Source organism: Dicentrarchus labrax, unplaced genomic scaffold (assembly GCF_905237075.1).
Source record: "Dicentrarchus labrax unplaced genomic scaffold, dlabrax2021, whole genome shotgun sequence".
In the NCBI taxonomy this organism is placed as follows: domain Eukaryota; kingdom Metazoa; phylum Chordata; class Actinopteri; family Moronidae; genus Dicentrarchus; species Dicentrarchus labrax.
The window spans coordinates 7,773,868-7,795,833 of record NW_026136720.1 but is presented as its reverse complement, the minus strand read 5'-3'; the positions used below and the strand labels follow the sequence as shown (position 1 = coordinate 7,795,833).

Genomic DNA, 21,966 nt, shown 5'->3' with positions numbered 1-21,966 from the left:
CAATTTTACATCAGTCTGGTCAATGCACAAAAAACCCCTTTTTTTTCACACATAACTTTAATTCGACACAATGTGCTCACTAGGAACACATTATGCACTGTACATTCTATACAGTTTGTGTATCAGTTGCTTTCTCTGTGTCTTCTGAACATGATCTGTCCTGCTACTAATCTCTACCGCAAGAAGAAGTGTTTGACCCATTTGTCCTAATAAAGTGTGTTTTTTCTGTTTGTTTTTGCAGGGTTGGTCAAGCTCGGAGTCCACTGTGTAACATGCCAGAAAGTCGCCATAAAGATTGTCAACCGTGAGAAGCTCAGTGAGTCAGTACTAATGAAGGTACGTTTACAGCTTCCAGTCCTTTCACTGACTTCAAGATTTACATTTTGCTGAAGCTCGTTTTCTCTCCTCTAACCCTTTTTTTCCCTCTTCTGAAGACAATTTCTGTTGTTTGTTTTTTTTACTTTTTTTACTTGGGAAAAAGTCCTTTTCAAAGGGGCCTTTATGTTGTAGTTAGTTGACCTGGGTATCCATATGTGAGAAATTATTTTTCTAGTCTTAAACAACCACATTGTCCCTGTCTGACTGGTGATCTCTGTTAAACATCGTCCCTCTCGCTCTCCCCAAAATCTGAATATGCAGCAGCCAGATCGACCAAAGCAACACTAAGAGTTGGACTGTGACTGAGTAGTGATGTCCCTGAAAGAGCCACCTCTTTGATGCATAAAATATGGGCTGACTGCCAGCTAGCATTTTAAAAAAATCTAAATTAGAAAGAGAGGAATGCTTGAGTAGATTTTACATTTCTACATAAATCAATGGCTGATCTTGCAAAAATGTTTGAATATGAGTGATTTATATCATAATAAGCCTTTAGAAGCGTGGAATCGCTGGCTGAGTTAGTGACAGTGGGGCTTTGAAGCGGATGATTTTCATCCTTTTCAAATGTTGAACTGAAGGAGTCAGCTGTTTGGCTCCCCTGCCAGGAGTCAGAGCCTCCAAGAGATGTTGGGGTAACACAACAATAAAGCAGGTTTATGCAACTATAATTACTATACCCTCACTCCAAAACACTTCAAAATCTTCTGGGTGAAACGTTCCTATTTATAATTTTGCGGTTATCCACACAGCCTGTTTTGGATACGGTAGGGATGTTTTTTCTTATTACGTCCCTGGGCTCCTGCTGGGCAGCTCTATTCAGTGCCTGCTCAATATTGGCATACTGCAAAATTGGCCCTTGTGTTGATGGAATAGTTGTAAAGAAAGCAAAGAGAGCAGGAAGATAGAGGACAACAAGACGGCACAACCTGAAAATTGTCTTTCACAGGACACACGCTGAGAGCAGCTCCTACTGTAATTGTTTGCTTATGAGATGGAAAGCAGGATACAGGTGCGTTTGCTCACAGCACAGGTTATCTGCAAATGGAAAATCCCTCTGTTTTGCATCACTTCTACAGCAGCATCATCATTAGACTTTAGATGAAAAGCTTTTGGTGCTCGGATATTGCTTTTTGATAAACAGTCGGTATTAATCAGCCTCTTGCTGTGTCAGTGTCTCCCTGACTTTTTTTCACTCATTGCTGTCTTGCTCTGGAAGTCGCTCTCTTTCTATCTCTTATTCGGCTACACAGACAGTCTAATATTTTCATGAGGAAAAGACAGGTCATTTCTGTCGCCTCAGCACTGACAGAAGTATTATTAGTTGTAGCAGAAGTAGCTGCTGGAACTGTAACAAGTGACAGCAGAGGGGAAGGTAGCAGCATAATGTCCCAACCCAGGTGTTTCACATTGGGCTGTCCTGCTGAGAAAAATGATAGTAACAGATGCCAAACACTGACAGGTTTCCAACAGGACCAAGGCTTTTGCTGAAGCTGCAGTTCAGAGCCAATTACTGAACTCAGCCATTGTCACACTTCTCTCAACTGCTGGCCCCTGGCGTGTGTATGTTTGTGTGTGTGTGTGTGCCAGCAGGTGTGTGTTCGTGTATGTGGCAGTAGGGATTGAATTATATACGGAAGCCAGGGGCAACTAAGTCCTTCTCGAAGACACAATTTTGATTTTTTTCTTGTAAGTTTGGGAGTGGATGACAGAAAATCATAATCGATCCCCATTTTTTCATGCGTTTCAAGTCTTTCGAACTGAATGCAGCAGTTAGATTTCTTTTAATTTAGTGAATCAGGTGATTTCAGTTTTGGATTACGTGCACAATTCACTGTATGTTTGTCTGCCTGTCTGTGCTTGTTTTAGGTTTTGTTGGTGTACATTGTTGTATTGTATGCTTGTACGTGTGTGTTTTTACTGTTTGTCATCCCCATGCAACACAGAAATATATATTGTAAACATGCAGTTTTGTTTTTGTTAAAGCATTTCTTGGTGGTTATGTTCAGGGAGTGCATTGATTTGTTTATTGGCTTCTGATATAAAGCAGCTCTGTGGCCTCAATTATAATTCAAAGCCTCTGTGCCAATTTACTTTGAGTAAATTATTAGGCATGACCCATTAGACCACACTGTTGGTGAGGTCATGTGTAAAGGTCCCTATAGTCTCAGGACACACAACATTGGTCTGTGGCTGGACAGGTGTTTCCTGACTAAAATCCAGCCACTTTCCCATATTCCTATTGTGTTGCACTTCACAATCTGATGTGTCTGTTCTCCGGCCTGCCTGTGTGGCTGTCAGACTGTCAGAGTGATCGGGCTGCACTCTACTGCAAGGCTCAGACTGTGAAATGTCACCTTTTAATATGCTAATGTCTTGGGTCCCCATGGTGCCATTAGGGCAGAATCTGACTCTCCTGGACAGGTGTGTGTGTGTGTGTTTGTGTGTGTGTGTGTGTGTGTGTGTGCAACACCACTGATGACACACATAGATACATGCATACACACACTAATACACGCATAAAGGCCATACACACACACACATAAGAATGTGCGAACATGTGTCATACAGACACACAGGCATATTCATCCGTATGTGCACGAGCACATCCTCCATGACGCACATCATCCCTCTACGTTTGTCCTTCCCCCAAATGGCCTTGGGAGTCAGGGGTCTGTGGAGATGAGGAGATGGGTTGAATTAATTGTCTCAGAATGTCTGGCAGAGAGGTCTTTTCTCTACTCACTGTATGTTGAACTTTGTATAACTAATGTTGAACTGTTTAGTCCAGAGCCCCACAGGCTATGACACTGTGTGGACCAGAAAGACATTGAATTGTCTTGGATAATGAATTCGTCTATGAACTTCTTGTCAGTTTGTTACCAGGGAATGAGCCTTGACTTCTTCAAAGAGCAAGTGCAGCCCAGTATTTCTTTTTCACTTCTAAGCAGAAAACCTAACAATGGAGTTAGCTGAATAGTAATAAGAGTCACCGTCACTAGGAAATGCCTGCCTGTCATGTTTCAAATGATGAGAGAGAAACAGACAGAAAGAGAATACATAGTATGTGCACATATGACAGAATGTCAGCAGTCATTGGCACTGAGGCCAAACAGAATGGAGAGTGGCGATCCGATACAAAGAACCAACACTGTATGTGAGCGTGTGTGTATCTCGAGGGAGTAGTTAATGTTTCTGAAACTCAGCCAGCCCTCTCTGTCTCTCTCTTGCTGCCATGTCTCTGCGCTGTGGTGCTGTGGGGTTGAGAGAGAGCACGAGGAAGGGCAAAAGAGAGCAAGGCTCAGGAGAGAGAGATGGACATGCTGTGAGAAACCCTGCTGAGACAAGATAACACAAACGCCTTAGTAGGTACACCACGTCTCTACTCACATTTCCTGTCAGGAGAAAATGTGAGGGGGTTATATATACGATGGAGCGGCTTATACTAAATAATAAACAATAAATAAATTCAAATGAAAGAGGAATATAAAAGTGTTTTTCTACAAAACCCTTTTATTCATTGGACAAAACAGAAGCCAAATTTCTAAATGTTAAGGGTCCAAACCTCACAAGATCTTTGCTTTAATTAACTAGAACTAAAACCGACACATTTGTTATTTAAATCAGGAACAATTTCATCAATCAAAGCAATATTACAAATCTGACCCAAAAAAGCAACCTAATATGTCTCACCTTTGTGGTACAGTCTGAATTGTTAATTTAGTTGAAGTGCTTCTATGATTTTGTCTTTTTCCCCTGCAAATTCCACTGTGCATTGGAAAACCACGAGTCGTTTGTTGCAGTGCTTCCAAGCACCTGCTGTAAAAATGATGTTCATATTGATGACGATGTCATTGTCGAATAATTGGACATTGAGTAGAATCTTGCCACTGCAGTCAACTACAGTCCAAGAAGATTTTCCTGAGAGCAGAGGATTCACTGTACCATATTTCATACCATATTACCTATGGTTATGCTGAGTGGAGCAACTTCTCTAATCCGCAGTTTAGTCTCGGGGTGAGTTAAATTGTTGCTAGCCCCCAGCACTAACAACTAGCAGAGGGAGTAGGGTATCTTTAGCATGCAGCAGTTGGTAGTTGCTGTTGATGCCTGCTCTGTTTCTCCCTCTGAGCCAGTGAGCTGGTGGCGGCTGCTGCTGTTGGGATAAGGACAACTAATTAGCCAGAGTGACTCTCTCTCCTCCTGAAGCAGCACAACTTCAAAGTCACTCTACTGTCCCCAAGCCCAGAGAGAGAAAGGAAGAGAGGGAGAGGATGGAGGAAAGGAGATAGAGGGGAGGGAAGTGTGTGTGTGTGTGTGTGTGTGTGTGTGTGTGTGTGTGTGTGTGTGTGTGTGTGTGTGTGTGTGCGTGTGCGTGCACGCGTGTGCGCGTGTGTGCATGCATGTGCGTGTGTAGGGAGGGTTAAAAAGGATGGTGAACATGAAGTTAGAATACTTTGGATGGCTGTCTTGTGAAGTTGATATCTCTACATAGCTGCACTGTTTTTGATGTTTTTTTAGCGTGGTGAGGTTACTTGTGGTTTGCTGACTCTGTCCTTGATGTCAGTCATAACATTTCAGATGAGAAATGTGTGTGAGAGAGAAAGGAGAGAGTTTGGAGATGGAGAAGCCTGTAGTATAATTGCCCCCTGAAGCAAATAATTGAAGCCCTATGCTAAGGACATCGAATGTAACAGCCAAGAACAAGCCAGCGCCACAGCCTGTGTAGACAGTTGCATTACCTAAGATGGCCTGAATATACAAGGATCAGTACTGTTTGAATATGTGTTTTGCTGTCCATAAATTACATTTTACCTCATCAATGCAACATATAACATATTATTTGTATAACCTAAAGCTGCACATCTGTGTTTGTAGTCTGAACAACAAAACATGAGGGAAAGTTTCTTTCAGGATGACGCAGTGGTATCCAAGTTTTAAATGCACTGTATCTAAAATAATAATTTAGAGGCAGAGAAAAGCAACGAATAAAGGTTGAGTACACCAACCGACAGAGATTGTGGTGGGCGGGTGAGGAGCAGAATGGCACGGCCACAGATGAATCACACAAGGTCTAATCTTGTTATCCCGACACCTCGCTGACAGCACTGTAGCTTTCTTTCTCCGCCATCTCTACTCTTCCCTCCTAATGATTATAGATTGGCCATTCTCTCCCATCTCTGTTGTGCCGCGAGTGGGTTGTATATAGAAATGCCTCCAACACGCACACGTACCTCTTTAACTTTATGTTGTGTGCATGTGTTTGTGTGTGTCTTTCTGTGCACGTGTCTGTGCTGCCGCAGAGACGACGCAGACACCCCTTGAAATAAATGGCTTTCATATGTTGTGCCCCTGCGCGTTGATCCATCAGCTTTATATGGTGCTGAGCCAGAAGCCAAGGCTTAACACACAGTTTGATCGTAACAGGGTGACTGCACAAAAATACTTTTCTGCTGTACATTTCCTGCTTCTTTCACTCATCTCAGCCTGCTGATGTTTATTTGCATTCAGATGTTGGGCGAATTAACATTTTTGCAACAGAAAATATAAAAACATAATTGTATTCCTTTGTTTGGGGTCAATCAAATAGAGTAGATTTAGAGTAGTAGCTTTTTTGAATGCAAATTATAGCTGTTGCATATTACCGAATAAAACCATCAAAGTCAGTAGAGTTAAATTATACTTTTTTCTTTTATCACAATGTATTGGCCAATCTGTCACTCCTCCTATTGTCACATATGTTTTTCTCAGTCCCTTTTCCCTCATAGCATTGTGTAAGAACCTAAATAATAATATAGATTTTCCTGAACCTCACAAAACCCTTTGTCTATTATCAGTGTATATGAAGGTCACTCAGCATTCTACATCCTAATTTAGTTTCCTTTCCACTTTTTTCCCAGTCTCTACTGAGCGTCGATGAGGCTCCGGTGGAAGGGAAATGGGGAATAGATTTTACCTACAAGGCACAAGATGTTTAGGGATTGTGAAGAAATGTCAGTTTTCAGCACAACCTGTGTCACATTATGTTTCAGGCTAAATCCCATTGACTGAAAACACCAAACATTGAGTTTTACACAGTTCTGGCTGGTAGTTTGGGATCTAACACATCCTGGAGAGACGTGTAAAACCGTTAGTGCTGCTGCTCACTGTGGTGACAAAGCTCATCAAACACACACAGTGTTGTTTGACTGATTTTACCTCTCATATGTCTTATCGAGATAAAACAGAGATGGAGTGCAGACGAAATAATGGAATGGAGGATAGCAGAACACAAGATGTAGCGGGATCCCCCATTGAGCTCGACAGGAGACAGACAGACGTCTAAACCGATGGCATTTGTTTCTCCACTTCAAAGGCACAAGCCGCTGTGTTGTCAGATAGATGAGAAAGCTTTGTTTGCTTTTTCATTTGTTGTTGCTTTGGTATTGCTTCTCTTCTTTCTGCTTTCCCTTTGTGAGCAAAGGGCACATTTTATCCAATTCTTCTAACCTTAAGTGGAGTGATGCTTTCATGGGGAGATCAGCAAAGTTCAGTTTTCTTTTTTATGCCTTTTTTTATTTCTTTGTTTTGCACTGGGATTTCTTACCTCTTTTTATTACCTGTGGACCCACTGAAGTGTATTTTGTGTGCGTTTCTTCTCAGCCACAGGGTATTGTGATCATCCTTTATCCATCTTGTTTGAGTAGGGACTGATAATTGAATAGGTACATCATGTTCCCTTGAGAGGAAAAATGTACTACATTTTTACTTCCAAATCTTTCTTTGTCATCTGTTTTTATATCATGCTGCTTCCATTTAAAGACACAGACATAATCTCAACATGTTGCCTACCAGTATGTGTATTATTCTGCTGTATATTGGCCCGTTCCCTAACTTATTTGAGATTTGCAGCACTTTACCCGCGCCTTCATTAACACTGGGAAATGCACAAATATATACAAGTATATTTGGAAAATGTTTTGCTTGTGTTTTGGAATTGTAAGGGTAACAATTCCTATTCCATTTTTCTGTGTGTGTGTGTGGGGGGGGCAATGGAGTATGTCACAGTTTGTGACAACTGTCACAAACATTGGCAACTTCAATGCTGCAATATGTCTATTCATATACCCTGGCATCATTGTAACTGTCATTACATATACATACAGTATGTGTGTGTGTGTGCAACCATAAATGACACCAGGAATGACAGCTCCATGACCATTGTCTAGTTTCTCAGAGTCAACCAACACACACACACACACACACACACACACACACACACACACACACACACACACACACTCCCTTAAGGTTCTGTCTGTCCTCTCACTGCAGGAGTCAGTCTGTAATAGTCTCACATCAGACAGGCAGGGTTGTGGGGTGAATCACAGCTTGTGGACAAGCATGTCACAAAGAGCACTGCCAACAATGCTGCTTACTTGCCCACTTACACACATAGACTGTGTACAAACAGATTGTACTGAGTCCCAAACTGAAGGAATTTAATTTATCAACTGCTTGTACATGCATTTGATGGCGCATCTCACAATGTAAACTGGAATTTACAGAAACCACAGTAAACTGGTTCAAAATATACTTCTACTACAATATGTTTCTACTATAATATGAGGATATTATAGTGATACATATGTTTTAATATTCTGTTGCTGTGAAGAACAATTCATATCACTTTAATAACTTACATCATATTAAGATCTTACTGTATGATGGCAGTAAGGTCACTTCACGACCACTAGTAGGCTAAATACTAATATTACTACTACTCATAGAACGAGAGTTACATCCATGTATCTCTGTATTCAACACATTGCCTTATCTCTCGATTATGCTGTTAACTAGCTTCCTACAATGCTTGAACATTATGTACAGACTAAATTAATTTGTGAATCTGGCATCAATTTACCACTTTTAGCTGTTGCAAATAAACAGGGAAATTGGCTCAGACTTGGCAGTGTTAATGAGTTAGAGACAGATCTTGATGTATATTTGGGCTTTTGCGGTCATTGTGTTGAACATCTAAAGCAAGACACTTTAATTTCATCAGCTACTTCATCCTCATCCCTGTGGGGATTGTTTGTTAATGACTCTGTTGCGCTAACACACTCTCAAGAACATGCTTTCTGTCTTTCTCCCTCCTTATCTAACTCATTCACACTTTACATGCCCACAAACCATAAACACTTGCATGTAAATACATACAGACACATATCTTTGCACGTGGTTTGCCATTATTATATTAAATAATTGTGTGTGTGTGTGTGTGTGTGTGTGTGTGTGTGTGTGTGTGTGTATATATATATATATATATATATATATATATATATATATATATATATATATATATATATATATATATATATATATATATATATAGTATTCATATAGAGCACCATCAAAGCACAAGAGTGTGCCTTGTGTAACTCATGCTCAGTGTAAGACCTAATTAGCAAGTGCAGAAACTGAAAGAACTCCCTGATTACATTATTAGTACTATTTTGAACTTATTTACAAAGTTGCAAGCTAATTTGGGTTGTTTCAGTTGACCAGTCTTACCTTCTGACCTGTTGTCTGTCCAGTATTGACTCCTCTGTCCATCTAACTATTGACCATGCTCATGTGTCAATGAGTAGGCCATGTATTCATATGTGGAGATAATTAGTTGAGTAACTGAATCACCGTTCGCTAATCACTACCGTCTGCTTGAATTATTGCACTAAATAGTCTTCATTACTCATTCAGTACTAACTTTCTAAGTTGATTTCACGTAACTTTACATTAACAAAACCAGCACCAGTGTTGTATTAGGTTTGCTTGTGTTATATTTTACCATCGGGTCACCTGTTATTCTAGTCTTGTCTACTAGTTCATAGATCATTTTGTAACAGAACTTCACTACTGTAATGTGAAGTTGTGAGCTCTTTACATGCCAACATTATGTCAATGCTTCCATAAATTAATGCTTAACAGTTTTCACATTACATTTTCTTATAAAGGAGTTATTAAGTCATTAAACAACCAAATTATATAATAAGTACTTGAAGGTTGGCAGCAAGGAAAATAAACTTTTTGCAACATAGGGCAGCAGATGGTATGTAGTACAAATTTATACAGCATCCTTACAGTATCACTTACAAATATAAGCGACTCTAGGTTCTTAGATTTACACTTTTATAAATTATATTTATATATATAGTTAAGATCTGATCATTAAATTCTGTTTTGTGCTCTCTCTCAAATCTAGTGAAAGCCAGTTCATTAATCCACATTTCACATCTCCACACAACCCAAGGTCACCTTACCAATCGTCTCATATAAAATATCCTTCGCTTGGGGAGTGAGTGACACAATGGACGAGCTGACAAAAAGACACTTCAGACGACTGACAAAAAAACATGGCTGCCAAGGGGATCCACTGCCTGCCCGTCACTGATGAATCACTCATCCTGCAGATGTTTTTTGCACAAATACATGCAAGGCCATTCACATACTCTTACACACACAAACACACACCTTTTACCCTCTCCCAGCCCGTCCCATCCCACCAATCAGCCCATACAGTAGGTTTGAAGAGGTTCATGATTATACCCTTTGACCTCATGTTGTGGGGGACCTCTGCCATTAGACTCTATTACGACCAAGGTTATCCAGGGACATGTCTGCTAGTGTGAAATGATGTGGCCTGCCACTGGTCTAAGTGGCAGGCTGATGGATCTGTCAGCGGCACAGGCATACGTCACAGACATTATTAGAGAGATAGAGTGAAAGAAACAGAGAATAAATGAAGGATAGGAGAGGAGGAAGAGGAGGAGGAGTGGTCTTGGATGGGACAGAATAATGAGTAGGATTTGAAAGGGTGGGAGATTGATAAAGGATAAAGGCTAGCAAGCTAGAAGAGACTATGTCCAGATCGATTTACATGTCTCCGGCATTGATAAAACTCCCCTGCATAGGGAATTTACCTCCTTTTCACAAAGGATGACTGATACAGTGATTATCAGAAAAACCTGCTGCGCTGACTGTGTATCCTCGTGTGTTTTCATACGCACACATGCATTTGTGTGTTTGTGAGGTCCGCAGGGTGGAGGGAAAGGCGATAAAAAGAGGAAGATGAAAGAGGGAGATTACTTTTTTTTTTCTCAGTTCAACGACTTTGACTGGAATGAAATCATACAAATATGATTTTATTTTGTATTTTGTTTTGCTCTCAGTGGGACTAGCTCAGTAGTGAGATAACACAACTATCTAACACACACACTCCCTCACTAAATACTGTTAAATCCATCACCCCGAGCCTGTCTCCATCAATTTCTAATCTAAACCAAGTTTGGATAAGCAGATTCTCCCAGGAACACATGTTAATATCATCTTAAAGGTCGTGGCTATGCTCTGCACACCAAGTAGAGGAAAAGCGCGTGAACACACACCTTTGGATAGGCTTGGCTCTTTGTGACCAGTGTCTTTCCACCAGCGTGTAACAAGTAGACTGTGTGTGTTTGCGTGTTTGCCCTTGAAACTGCCCTTTCCATTCTGGTTACTAAGACTGACATACAGCTTTCCACAACCACTAAACGCCTTACCATTTACATGTATGTGTAACTACGTACCCAAAGATACACACATGCACGCATACACACCAGCTTGGCTACCCTCTGTTCCTGGCAGAAAACACTGATTCTGCCCTACTGGCTCACTGACCGACATATGGATGGATGGAGGTGGCTCATGGCTTGCCATGATCAGTGGTGTGTGTGTGTGCATCATGCGTTAATGTGTCCACATGTCACAAGTATGAATGGATGACGAGCTGACTAGTTTTGTCTGTGAGCCAGTAGTCAAGCTGTGCTGTCCCCTCCCCTTCTGCTCACTGACAGTTGGACCCACGAACCCCTCTCTCCAGCCATTACCCCGTCCATACCTTACTTCTCTGTCACCCATATGTCATATGATATGTGTATATACTGCACCCTTCTCACTGCGATTTAACAATAATTTTGAGTTTTATTTAAATTTCTTTTGCTAAAGCTAAAATAAAAAATAGATATAATTAACAATGGAAAGGAAAGGAAAACCGAAAAGGGCTCATTATAATATAAATTATGAAAAAAGTAAAACAATAATTTTGTTCTGTAGGACTTTTTAGAAAAATGTTTCTTTCAAATGAGAAAAAGAGAAGAGGCAACTATATATTTTTGATAGCTGACCTCTGCTAGTACGATATTGAGGAAGATGAAGATTAGATGAACGTCTGGTTCAGTAAGAAGACATTCATGAATTAGTTTGAAAAACTATTTGTAAGATATCCCACTCTGAATCGCATCTTGTACATAAAAATAAAGATTTTTAAGAACAGTAATAGCATAAATTGATTTTACTTGTTTGCCATTGTAACAAAATGGCTCTGGGGGAAGGACATATTCTGAAGGATACTTATGATGTTGTATGAAAAGTAAGGACAAGCGGTAGGGTACAAGGATACAAGGGTATGGAATGCTGTGTTTGTCCAAAGAATATGTTACTCACCATAATGGCAACCCTTTTAACAAATTGTCTTCTGCTGGAAACATAATTTATAAGTCATAAACCATATTACATGAATTTATACTTTAAAATGTTGTTATTAATTGTATCAAAAGCTTTTGAAAGAAAATTCATTATTTTCAACTTTTTTTCATTTCCTTGATTGCCACATGCTTTTAGCGCCTCACATTGCAGCCTCATTGCCTTATCTCTTATCGTTTCACTCTCCGTAAGCTGTTTGGTGCGTGGCGCAACTAAAAAGGTTATCCTTAATTAGCAACAAAACAGGCTGCAATACTCGGGGGCGGGGGGCGAGCTGGCACTGCCACTCTGCTCTCTTTCTGCCGGTCTCCTCTACATTTCTCTTTTATTCTTCTCCATTGCAAAGAATTACATGGCTTATGCTTCATCCCTGTTGCTTTCACTCATCCTTCCTTCCCTTGTTTTTCTATCCATCCAGCAGCTCTTGCATGCACTGTAGCTCCCATGTTAGCATAACCAGCCCCATTTTTTTTTTTTTTATCTGACACACATGGCTTCCCTGTTGACTTTGATCCTCAGATCTTAGTATCAAGGGACCATTCACTCGTTCGCCTGGGGGAGGTGACAGAAATGTCTGTGTTTTCCTTCTGTGTGCATGAGAGAGAAAGGCGGGAGAAAAAGCACAACATGCAATAAGTGGAGAGTGAGAGATGACAGAGCCTGTGATCCAATATTTTCCCCTTTGAGATTTTGGGCTGGTTTCTCGGTCGCTCTCTGACATGTATGACATTAATCTAATCTCTTTGCGTCTTTGTTGTTGCCTGGCTGTCTCTGATGCTCTGTCCTTATTGGACCCATAGCCACGGTGATGGAACTATTGATGCCACCAGTCATTTGTTTGCTTGTCCATTCAGCCATTTAGATCCAGGGTTGTAATTTAAAGAATCAATAGTGAGCTGATGAAGCTACTCTATGCTAAACTGGTTCTCATGACACATGTAAGCACAAGTGACTCACTGCTTCATTTCTCTATGTAGCCTCCAGTCTTCCCAGTCCCTCTCTCTTTCTCGTATGCTTGTTTCACTTCTCTGTTTTAAAATACCCACTGCACCTGCAAATTACACCATGATTACAACTAATAAATCACATTAGACATATTTTCACAACACAACATCATCAAGTTCTATGGTGAAGAAAATGGTGCTCCAGCTTTTAATTTGAAGGATAGGAATTTTCCTGGAGCCTGGTAGTAAGATGTATGATGTTTTATCATTCGACACAGAGCTTCATTATTTGTTTTTTTTGTATTTTGCATGCAACCATCTTAGTTGTAGTTAGCATCTTAACAAGAATCACCACCGCAGTTCCAACTTATTGATCCATTTAGAGTGGCAGGACATGACACCGATACGAAACCCTGTGGGTCAAAGCATTGCCAATCAGCCCATCCAAAAACAGCCTTCTGTTCTGACGTCTTCCACTAATGATGTCCAGTCCACAACGATAACCAGCAAACAAGACAAATTATCTCCTAGTCAAATAGCCAATTTGGATTAGTGTCAGTCTTGCGCTTTCGTTCGACCTTTGTTTTCTGATGAGATTTTTTTTTCTTTACCTATCCTTCCTTTTGTAACTCTGTTTGGTTTTTGGAAAAGTCAGAAAATTAGCTACATCCTAAACTGCTGAATATGTAAGGTGTGAGAGAAGGTGTGTATTCATTGACCGCCTGTCCATCTGTCCATGCACTTGTGTGTGTGTGTGTCTCTCAGTGAACGGGGTCCAAGCGCCTGCTAATAAAGGCTTAATGAAGTGCGATGGAGATATGGAGAGAGCTGTCCACACTCACAGATGTGAAACTTAATGAGAGAGTGTGGAGCCATGTACAGGAGCCAGGCCAAGAGAGAGGATGGCCACCTGGCATGTATACTAGAAGGAACTTATGGAGGTGTTGCATGTGTGCGTTTGACTGTTGGTCACTGTGTGTGTATAAACATACACGCTGTGTTATGCATGCATTAGCACTGTAGTCCATGCACCAAGCAGAACACTTAACTCCTTTTGCAGGTGGAGGCAAGTGAGGTGTAAATGTATCTCTTTTGACTGATAATTGTAGGCTATTAAATGAAACTGTTGTACTGTATAATGCTAGAAAGTGCAAGGGTTGCTCCACAGATTTACATTAGTGTGTTAATCAACAGCTAATCTTGCAATAAGCAGCCAGTTGTACTGTTAAGTCTTCACATTAAGCCTCATTTCTCTTATTTCAATTAACTAAAAGGAGGCGCTTAGAGAAAGCTTAGGAAGCCAGCTGCTGGCTCTGTAGCATTTCGACAGCTCATCTCTCCCCGAGTCCTGGGTAGCATTAGTCTCTCTGCAGGGAGCCTCACTGCCAGCTAGCTAGCTAGCCTCTGTGGGCTCATTCTTAACAACACACCTTAGCCTCAGGTGAGAGAGTGGCACGGTGCAGTGCTGCTGATAGCGCTCATTAGTCTCTGGATTAGCCCTGATTAGCCTAGCCGTTACTCCCAGTGATACGCCATGCTAATGCTAATTATGCATTTACCACTTTACCCTCTTTAGGCGAGCTGTGTGCCTAGCTTTATTACCTTTTATTCTCCCGTGACTTTTTCTTGGCGGCGCCTTCGACACCAGTTGCACTGGTGGCACATTTTTTTCTCTACATTAACTCAATGTAAGCTAATTCAGCAGGTTTTTATCATCCACTTTGCGACACATTGGTCTTGATAAGGAGCGGATATGGGGATGCTGCTGTTTGCGCTGAAAATAATAATCAAAAGTGTGTCAAGATAGGGTGCAATACCTACCTGAGCTGACAGTAATCACTAATAGGTGCTGTTCTGAAATGAAAAACAATGTGAGAGCATAATTAAGGGGGAGGAAACTGATTTCACGCCCAGTCAAGCAAACAGCTTTGTGGGAGTTTAACAAAAACATAGTTAGCTGGCAGATCAGAGTTTTTATTCCACTTGAGTGTTCATAAAGTTAAGCTACGATGAGTGTGACATTAAAGCAGCGTGAAGGCTGTCACAGGCAAGTGACAAAGTGAAATTGACTTTGATGAGATTGAGATGAGGCAGAGGAGCCTCTAACTCGCACTGTCCTTTCATCTCCATCATTGTCAGTCAAAGCTAGACACAGAGGAAGGAGGAGAAGATGGACAAGAAAGGTGGAGGAGAAGGATGAGCAGATAACCGCAAGCAGTGCAGTAGAGGAGCACAGGGGGGTGAAGATTAGCGGTGCTTCTGTTGAAGTAGGTTCCATGCTGATTTTCAGTGGCAGCTGTACATGCTGACTACAACCTCCAGAGATGCTGACACAAATCCAAACTGATCTGCTCGATTTTAGTGAAATTCAGCCCTCACCAGACTCACAGTACGCTGTATATGTCTATCAGCAGCTCTGTAAGCAAAAAAAAGGACTCTGAAACTTGTGTGGACTCAGCCATCTGCTTGTTTTGGACACAGTGTTGTATTTATATGTAGAGTTACTGTCTCAGACTGACAGCAGGAAAAAAAAACCTCCACTGGGATCTACGTTGACGTACCTGAGTGGACATTTTGAACCTAATTCGCCCACAGGCTGCAGTCTTAGTGGACAGAAATGTTCAAATGTGGGATGTCTGACTCTTGACAGGTTATTTTACTTCATGTTTCTTATCTAACCAAGCTGATTTATGTTCATCTCAAGCAAACCACCGGGTTATGGGATGTGATTGCAAAATATTCAGCGAGGCTTGTTTTGTGAGAAAGAGGAAGAGGACACAATTTCTGTAAGATAAGACAAACGCAACCTGTTTTCCTTCAGTTTTTGAAGCAAACCATATTTTCTACCTGAGATAGCAGTGCTTGCTGGCCTGGATGCCAACCAGAGTGTGGTCAAAGCTTATCTCTGTCCTTTCTGCCAGTAGAAAGTGCCAGTCAGCTCCTTTCATTGGTTTACTTATTCCTCTTAAGCCCTTATGTTGGTTGTGTCAAGTGTTATTACAGATTGCTGCCTCTCAGATTTGTCTCTCTTACAGTGACCTTCACAGGTAACCTCAGAAAAACGATTGGCAAGAACTCATCACAGGCTGTTTTGGGGTCAGTTGGTTTGTCTCCCTGGTACTTCAGTTTTGGCCGCGGGAAGAGGAACATTGCAGTTTAAGAGAGCAGATTAGGAAAATTGGTCCTAGAGTGCTTTTAGGAACTTAACTCTGTTGATGTTACACTAATCAAATTTATTTTTTCTCTTTTTCCTCCCCCCCCCTTTCCCCATCTATTCCTCTCTCTTACAGGTGGAGCGAGAAATAGCTATTCTGAAGCTCATAGAACACCCGCACGTTTTAAAGCTACACGATGTCTATGAAAATAAAAAATACTTGTAAGTATCACCAGTGGATTGTGGTCCAGTTTTGATTCATGTGAAATATACAAAATCGTATTATATACTACCCATAGTAAATCATTGAAAGTATGTATAAAAATGTACAAATATCATTACTATCAAGTGTTCTTTTGGATTCCAGAACAGTCTTTAAAATCCCCCCGATCATTATGTTGGCCCACAGAGTAGTTTTGATTGGTGTATTATGATTGGAGGGCAACACTGATAGCCTTGGAGGGGTGAATGCTCCATTAGTATTGGCATGAAGCATTTAATTTGGCCGTGCACGCTAGGAGACTGCTAATAGGGAGAGTAAGACGCTGTAATGTAAACACCATGACACGCTTATCAGAGGCAACACCATAGCATTAAGAAACATTAGCCACGGAGAGTGGCAGCCGCATTGCAGCAGCTGCACACACACACACACATGCAGGCGCACACATAAATCTATTAGCTAACTTTAGCAGCAGTGAGTGACAAGCCCATCAGTAGTTTATAGAAGCCCTCTTGGTCTACAGAGGACTGTTTGTCAACTAAATTCAATTAGTTTTCATCTTGAGCTTACAGGCCAAATGGGATTGGACATGCAGTACTGTACATGTCATCCGTTAAGATGATAGGAATAGCAGAATATTGTGATTCATCCAATAAATTGGATTATTAAAATCACATTTTGTGCCCATTGCTTCATCACTTTTGACAGTTGGTCACTAGTAGCATCACAGAAGACAAATTGCTTTACATTTTTATCACCAGAGACTCGAGTACACTCTGTGCTTCACATCAGTGATGCCATTTTCAGATTTATATTGTTTAGACTCTTACTCAGATATCTCCACTTGAAATGCAATAATTGATAAACATACAGTACAGCGCATTTTGAGTTAGCAGTCCCAGAGCTGATTTTTTTTATTATGGTGATGGCGCTGATATCACAAGCTGTTTAAAGTGGTGTGGTGTGCGTGTGTGTGTTTGTGTGTGTGTGTACAATAGGTGAGGGAGAAGTGAAGCAGTTTGATACATAGCCCACCAATATTTTATTTATGGATATTTAATAGCTTGAAATGAATGATCACATCATGATGCCAATATAAATTATGCTTCTGAGAATGAAAAATGGTTGCTCAGAAAAAAATGCTCAAGTCAAAGTCCATAATGCATATGAGTAGATTTCATGTAATAATACAATGAGCTGTTTTATTTCAGATAGTAACAAAATGATTCATTGTAACACCCAAGACCTATTCTTATTTTCTGAGCTACAATTGGGAACCGTGAGGTCAAAGCTGTTGAAAGTCCCACATTTAGCCACTCCCTAAAGCATACCCTGCTTTATCATTTATTTTACTTTAAATGGGACAATAATTTACTAAATGAACATCAGACTGTATTGAAGAAGAATTAGCGATTGAGACACTAAATTCATTAGGGAAACGGTTTACTGAGCTAATAAATCAAGTGAAAAATATGGTCATTTTTCCATTAGACTCAATACTATTAGAGTTCTTGTTTGCAGCCCATAGAGCTGCACCCTGCTGGCCATAAGAAATAATTTAGATTTAAGACATTTCCGCATTTACTTTACTTCACAGAACTGAAACCTCTGTCCACTCAAGTATGGGTCAAGCTCTAGACGTAAATACTGGCTTTCCATTTGGAGTGTGACGTAACTAATTGTTTTTTTTATTGCAGTTTTTAGAAAGCTCTTCCAAATCCTCCTAAAATATTCTACAACAGCTTTAAGTTCTAACGACAAAATGTATGGTGACGAAACTGATGGTGATTACAAAGCAAACTACTGGAAGAATAGCATTTAAATCATGGTCATATTATTTTATATTTTATATATTTATACTGGAAACTGTGTAAATTATGAATGCAATTCCAGTATGGCCATGTTTTTGTAAATGTATTAATGTGTGCTCGCTTACTTGTGTTTGGTCAGGTTGTTCTATGTGCCAAAGCTATTGAGGTTTTGCCAGCTTTTTTTGGCATTAAGTGTTGTTTAGTGAGCACATGCTCTGTGGCTGGGCACAGTTTGCAACACTATAGTGTAATCAATAAAATTGAAGTCTTGCATGTGGCCGCACATATCCACAGCAGGGAGAGAGTCAAAAGAGTATTTCACCGCCTGTCTGAGTTTCAATTTCTCCTAGTGAAGATGGAGGGCGTTTCAGGGCAGGATATATGGGCAGGCTAGTCCGGAACAGGGGCAGGGCACCGCTAGCTTTTAGCCCACAGATGCAGCTTTAGGTCTGGGTTGGCAGAGATTCATCCTCCCCGTCCCCTTGGAGCTCCAGAGAAAGAACCCAGCCACACAAAGGCTACATGAAGAGTGGCCATAAAAAATGTGATGGCAGGGGAGAAAATAGAAATGACAACAGAAGTACTTTATATGTACATTGATAGGGTTCATGAAAATCTCTCTTCCTTCTTCTCTTCTGTCTCTTTCGCTTGATTAACCAAGTGCTGAGACAGAGACTGTCACAGAAGCTTACAGCGTCTGTACCTTAGCAGAATTCACAAGCTCCTAAATCCCTAATGTCTAATAGCTTTCATACAACTTTTCCATCTTTTTGCAGTGTAATGCAACTATATCATCCCTCCAATGCCTCCCATCGGAGATCAGAGTGTATTGTATATCCGAACACTTCACATATATTGTAATACACTGTTGGCATGTTGCAACTCTAACTGTGGGGACAGCTAACGGATGACAAAATGAAAAATAAACAGTCAACCCAGTATGACTTTGGGGAGATCAGATCATTGATCCTGGGTGTTTTGTCTGTGTATATTGGCTGTGAGGGAGCACATTACTCCAGTTCTTACAGACCTCTGAGGTCAGGAGCTTACTCTGTTTCTTCAGGGTGTTTTCTGATGGCACACAAGTATTTGTGTCTGTCACTACAAGTGAAATATTTCGATCTCTATCTCTATTTTTCGATGTGTGTATGAGAGCTGCTGTCCTTGTTTTATCTTTATTTCTTGGACTGGTTTTCCTCTGTCCCTCTCTCTTTTAGATACCTCGTGCTAGAACATGTGTCTGGTGGTGAGCTGTTTGACTACTTGGTGAAGAAAGGCAGGTTAACACCTAAAGAGGCCAGGAAATTCTTCAGACAGATCATGTCTGCTCTGGATTTTTGCCACAGTCATTCCATATGGTAAGTGAAATGATACGCATCATACATATGTTGTGAATGGTTGGATTACACTGCTGCTGAAAACACTGAAAGAATGAATCCCACCTATCCTAATTGATGCTATTTATAAATGCTATTCCTTGCTTTATGACATATTGAAAACAAATATAATTTTGGCACAAATTAAGGGACAACAATGAGAATGGGAAGATAATATTTTAATTTTACCTTACATTGATAAAAATGCATTAAAGTATATGAATTATATTAGTTAAATTAAATGAAAAATGAATGATCACTATCTGCATAAAGCCATCACATACATTTCAAAAGATAAAACAACCATACCTAGGAGGTGTAACAGAGTCAATTTGGTTGTCATACAACATTGAACAAATAATGGGTTCCCAAATGATACATTTAAAAAAAAGATACAGATTCTTCCTGAAGTGAATTTACAATCTAAATTTCAATCAGTTTATTCATAGCTCTGGAGTGCTGTTTAGTTTTCAAGCCAATGATTCAATATGGAGATTACAGAACTGAGAAAATTTGATATCGCTTGTTAGGAAAGTGTTTATTTTTCCTCTTAAAGTTTTTATTTTAACATTCAGCTTTAACGGCTGAGGATCAAATAGAAAGAGTACAATACAGAGACGCATCTTTCCTCAAGTCGAGAAATATACATGACTCTATATACAATATGAGCCAAATGTCTCATAAAGGGGCTAATAGATTGTTTCTCATGAAACATCTGAGACTGAGAGGATGGTTCACCATAACAATGGTTTGGGGCGGGTTGAAATACAGATGGTCCACTTCTTTTCCAGATAAAGCGGCCAGGTATAATTTTTAGAGCGGAGCAGAAGTGATGTTTTTGTTAGCACTATGCTATGTTTAGTGATGACTCCATGTATTTGTAGAAATGGCTTCCAGGGAGTTACTTGTGTGACACATTGTGTTTTTCTTCACAGGAGTAATTTAACTGTTTACCAGCTCATAGACTAGAGGCAATCATATATACTTCAGAAGTCAAACATGTCAGCAGGGACTCGTGTAGAGCGCTCATTTGTGTGTATGTGTGTTTCTCGTTTGTATGAATGTGTAGTGTAACGTCTGTAGTGTCCATCCATTTGTGAGCCAAAAGCAGAGAGTAAGGGTTTTTCTTTCCTCTCCAGAGAGAGTATGCCTTTGCTCTGCATTTTGTCCTCATGTGCCTGCAGAGCAGAGCACAAGGACCACAGAGCAGAATGAGTTCAAGTGTATTTATTTTTACCTTGGTCACAAGTGAATCTCCAGTGACTTTGCAGTAAAAGGAATACAGAACTGAAAGATGAGATAGGAACAAAGAATACAAATGCATTCAACTAATTAGTAATCAGTTACATAAAAACAAGAATACCATGTAAAAGGGTGTTTAAGATCCACTTGGACAAACTGTAAAATATTCAAAACTAAGAAGCTGCTTCACATTTCAGGAAACAATACTGGGTTTGTGTATGTTATTAGTAGTTATTTTAATAAGTCTAGTTCTTGTATTTGTGTAATGTTTATTTTATACTTGTACTGGTTAAATGTGATATTATACCTTTTATTGTCATTGTGTTTATTTGACCCCCTTGCTTTACTTACCAGCTGGAAGGCCAGTCTAATGTAAACCAAGCCATTGGTTATTTAGAGTGTGTATATAATTGATCAAGTGGGTTGATATTTCATAAGTCAGACCTGCAGCACAGCAAAGGTGCTACTTAAATTGCATTTTGAGGTCAGTAACAATTAAAACATAGCCATTATGCAGCACATTATTAGTTTGTTTCCTTGCTGCTATCACCACTATAATATTCACAGGCAGAGGCCCAAACATTAAGATATCACCATAAAACCCTAGCCCGACCAAGGCTGGGGCACAAAATGCTTGCCAGCCCGTCGACTCATAATGATTATTTATGTTCCATCATAACTTTTGTGTCAAGGCTATAGTGTCTTGCAGTACTGGAGAGAGAGAGGCTTTTCAACTCCTCTGTGCAGAGTCTAGTATGCTTGGAAGTTTTCTGAATACCCTCCTGTTGAGGATGAAGCCAGAGATAAACAGTTACGGTGTAATATTCCCTAAAACCTGGTACTGAGTAATAAAAGCCTGGGAGATAGATATACATAATGTTGCACGGGCAATTAAAAGAAAATAATTAAACTGATTTGTCATGGAATTATTAGGTACAATTGCATTTCTGTGATTTGAAATGCTTTATATTTTTGCACAATATAGTTTATAGAAGAGGCAATTACATTTAGGCTACAGCTATTTTAATAATAAAGCCATTGTGGGAGCTGTTGTACAAAGTACAACCTACTACATGCTCGTGTCAAAATTACTTTACATTTTACTGATTATCTTAGGATGATGCGCTTGAGTTAATTTTATTGTTTGAACCATGAAATCGGTGGTTGATGGATTCCAACAAAAAAAAAAAACAGACGATAATTCTTACACCACTGGAAATAGAGCAAAACTGTCCCACCTAAGGGAATGAAAGTTAGAAGTCTTTTATCAGTCAGTGTAAAT

The 21,966-nt window shown here is 40.1% G+C and overlaps 1 protein-coding gene across 10 annotated transcripts in view; it reads left to right on the top strand.

Annotated features, from left to right (window-relative positions):
- The window catches only part of LOC127353938 (serine/threonine-protein kinase BRSK2), a 155,518-nt gene that overhangs the window by 92,300 nt on the left and 41,252 nt on the right, over positions 1 to 21,966 (top strand). For all 10 annotated transcript variants that reach the window (XM_051383552.1, XM_051383553.1, XM_051383556.1 and 7 more), the window contains 3 exons: positions 242 to 336; positions 16,169 to 16,254; positions 19,284 to 19,424. In XM_051383552.1, coding sequence (XP_051239512.1) covers positions 242 to 336; positions 16,169 to 16,254; positions 19,284 to 19,424 — 322 coding nt within the window. The remainder of the gene's footprint in view (positions 1 to 241; positions 337 to 16,168; positions 16,255 to 19,283; positions 19,425 to 21,966) is intronic.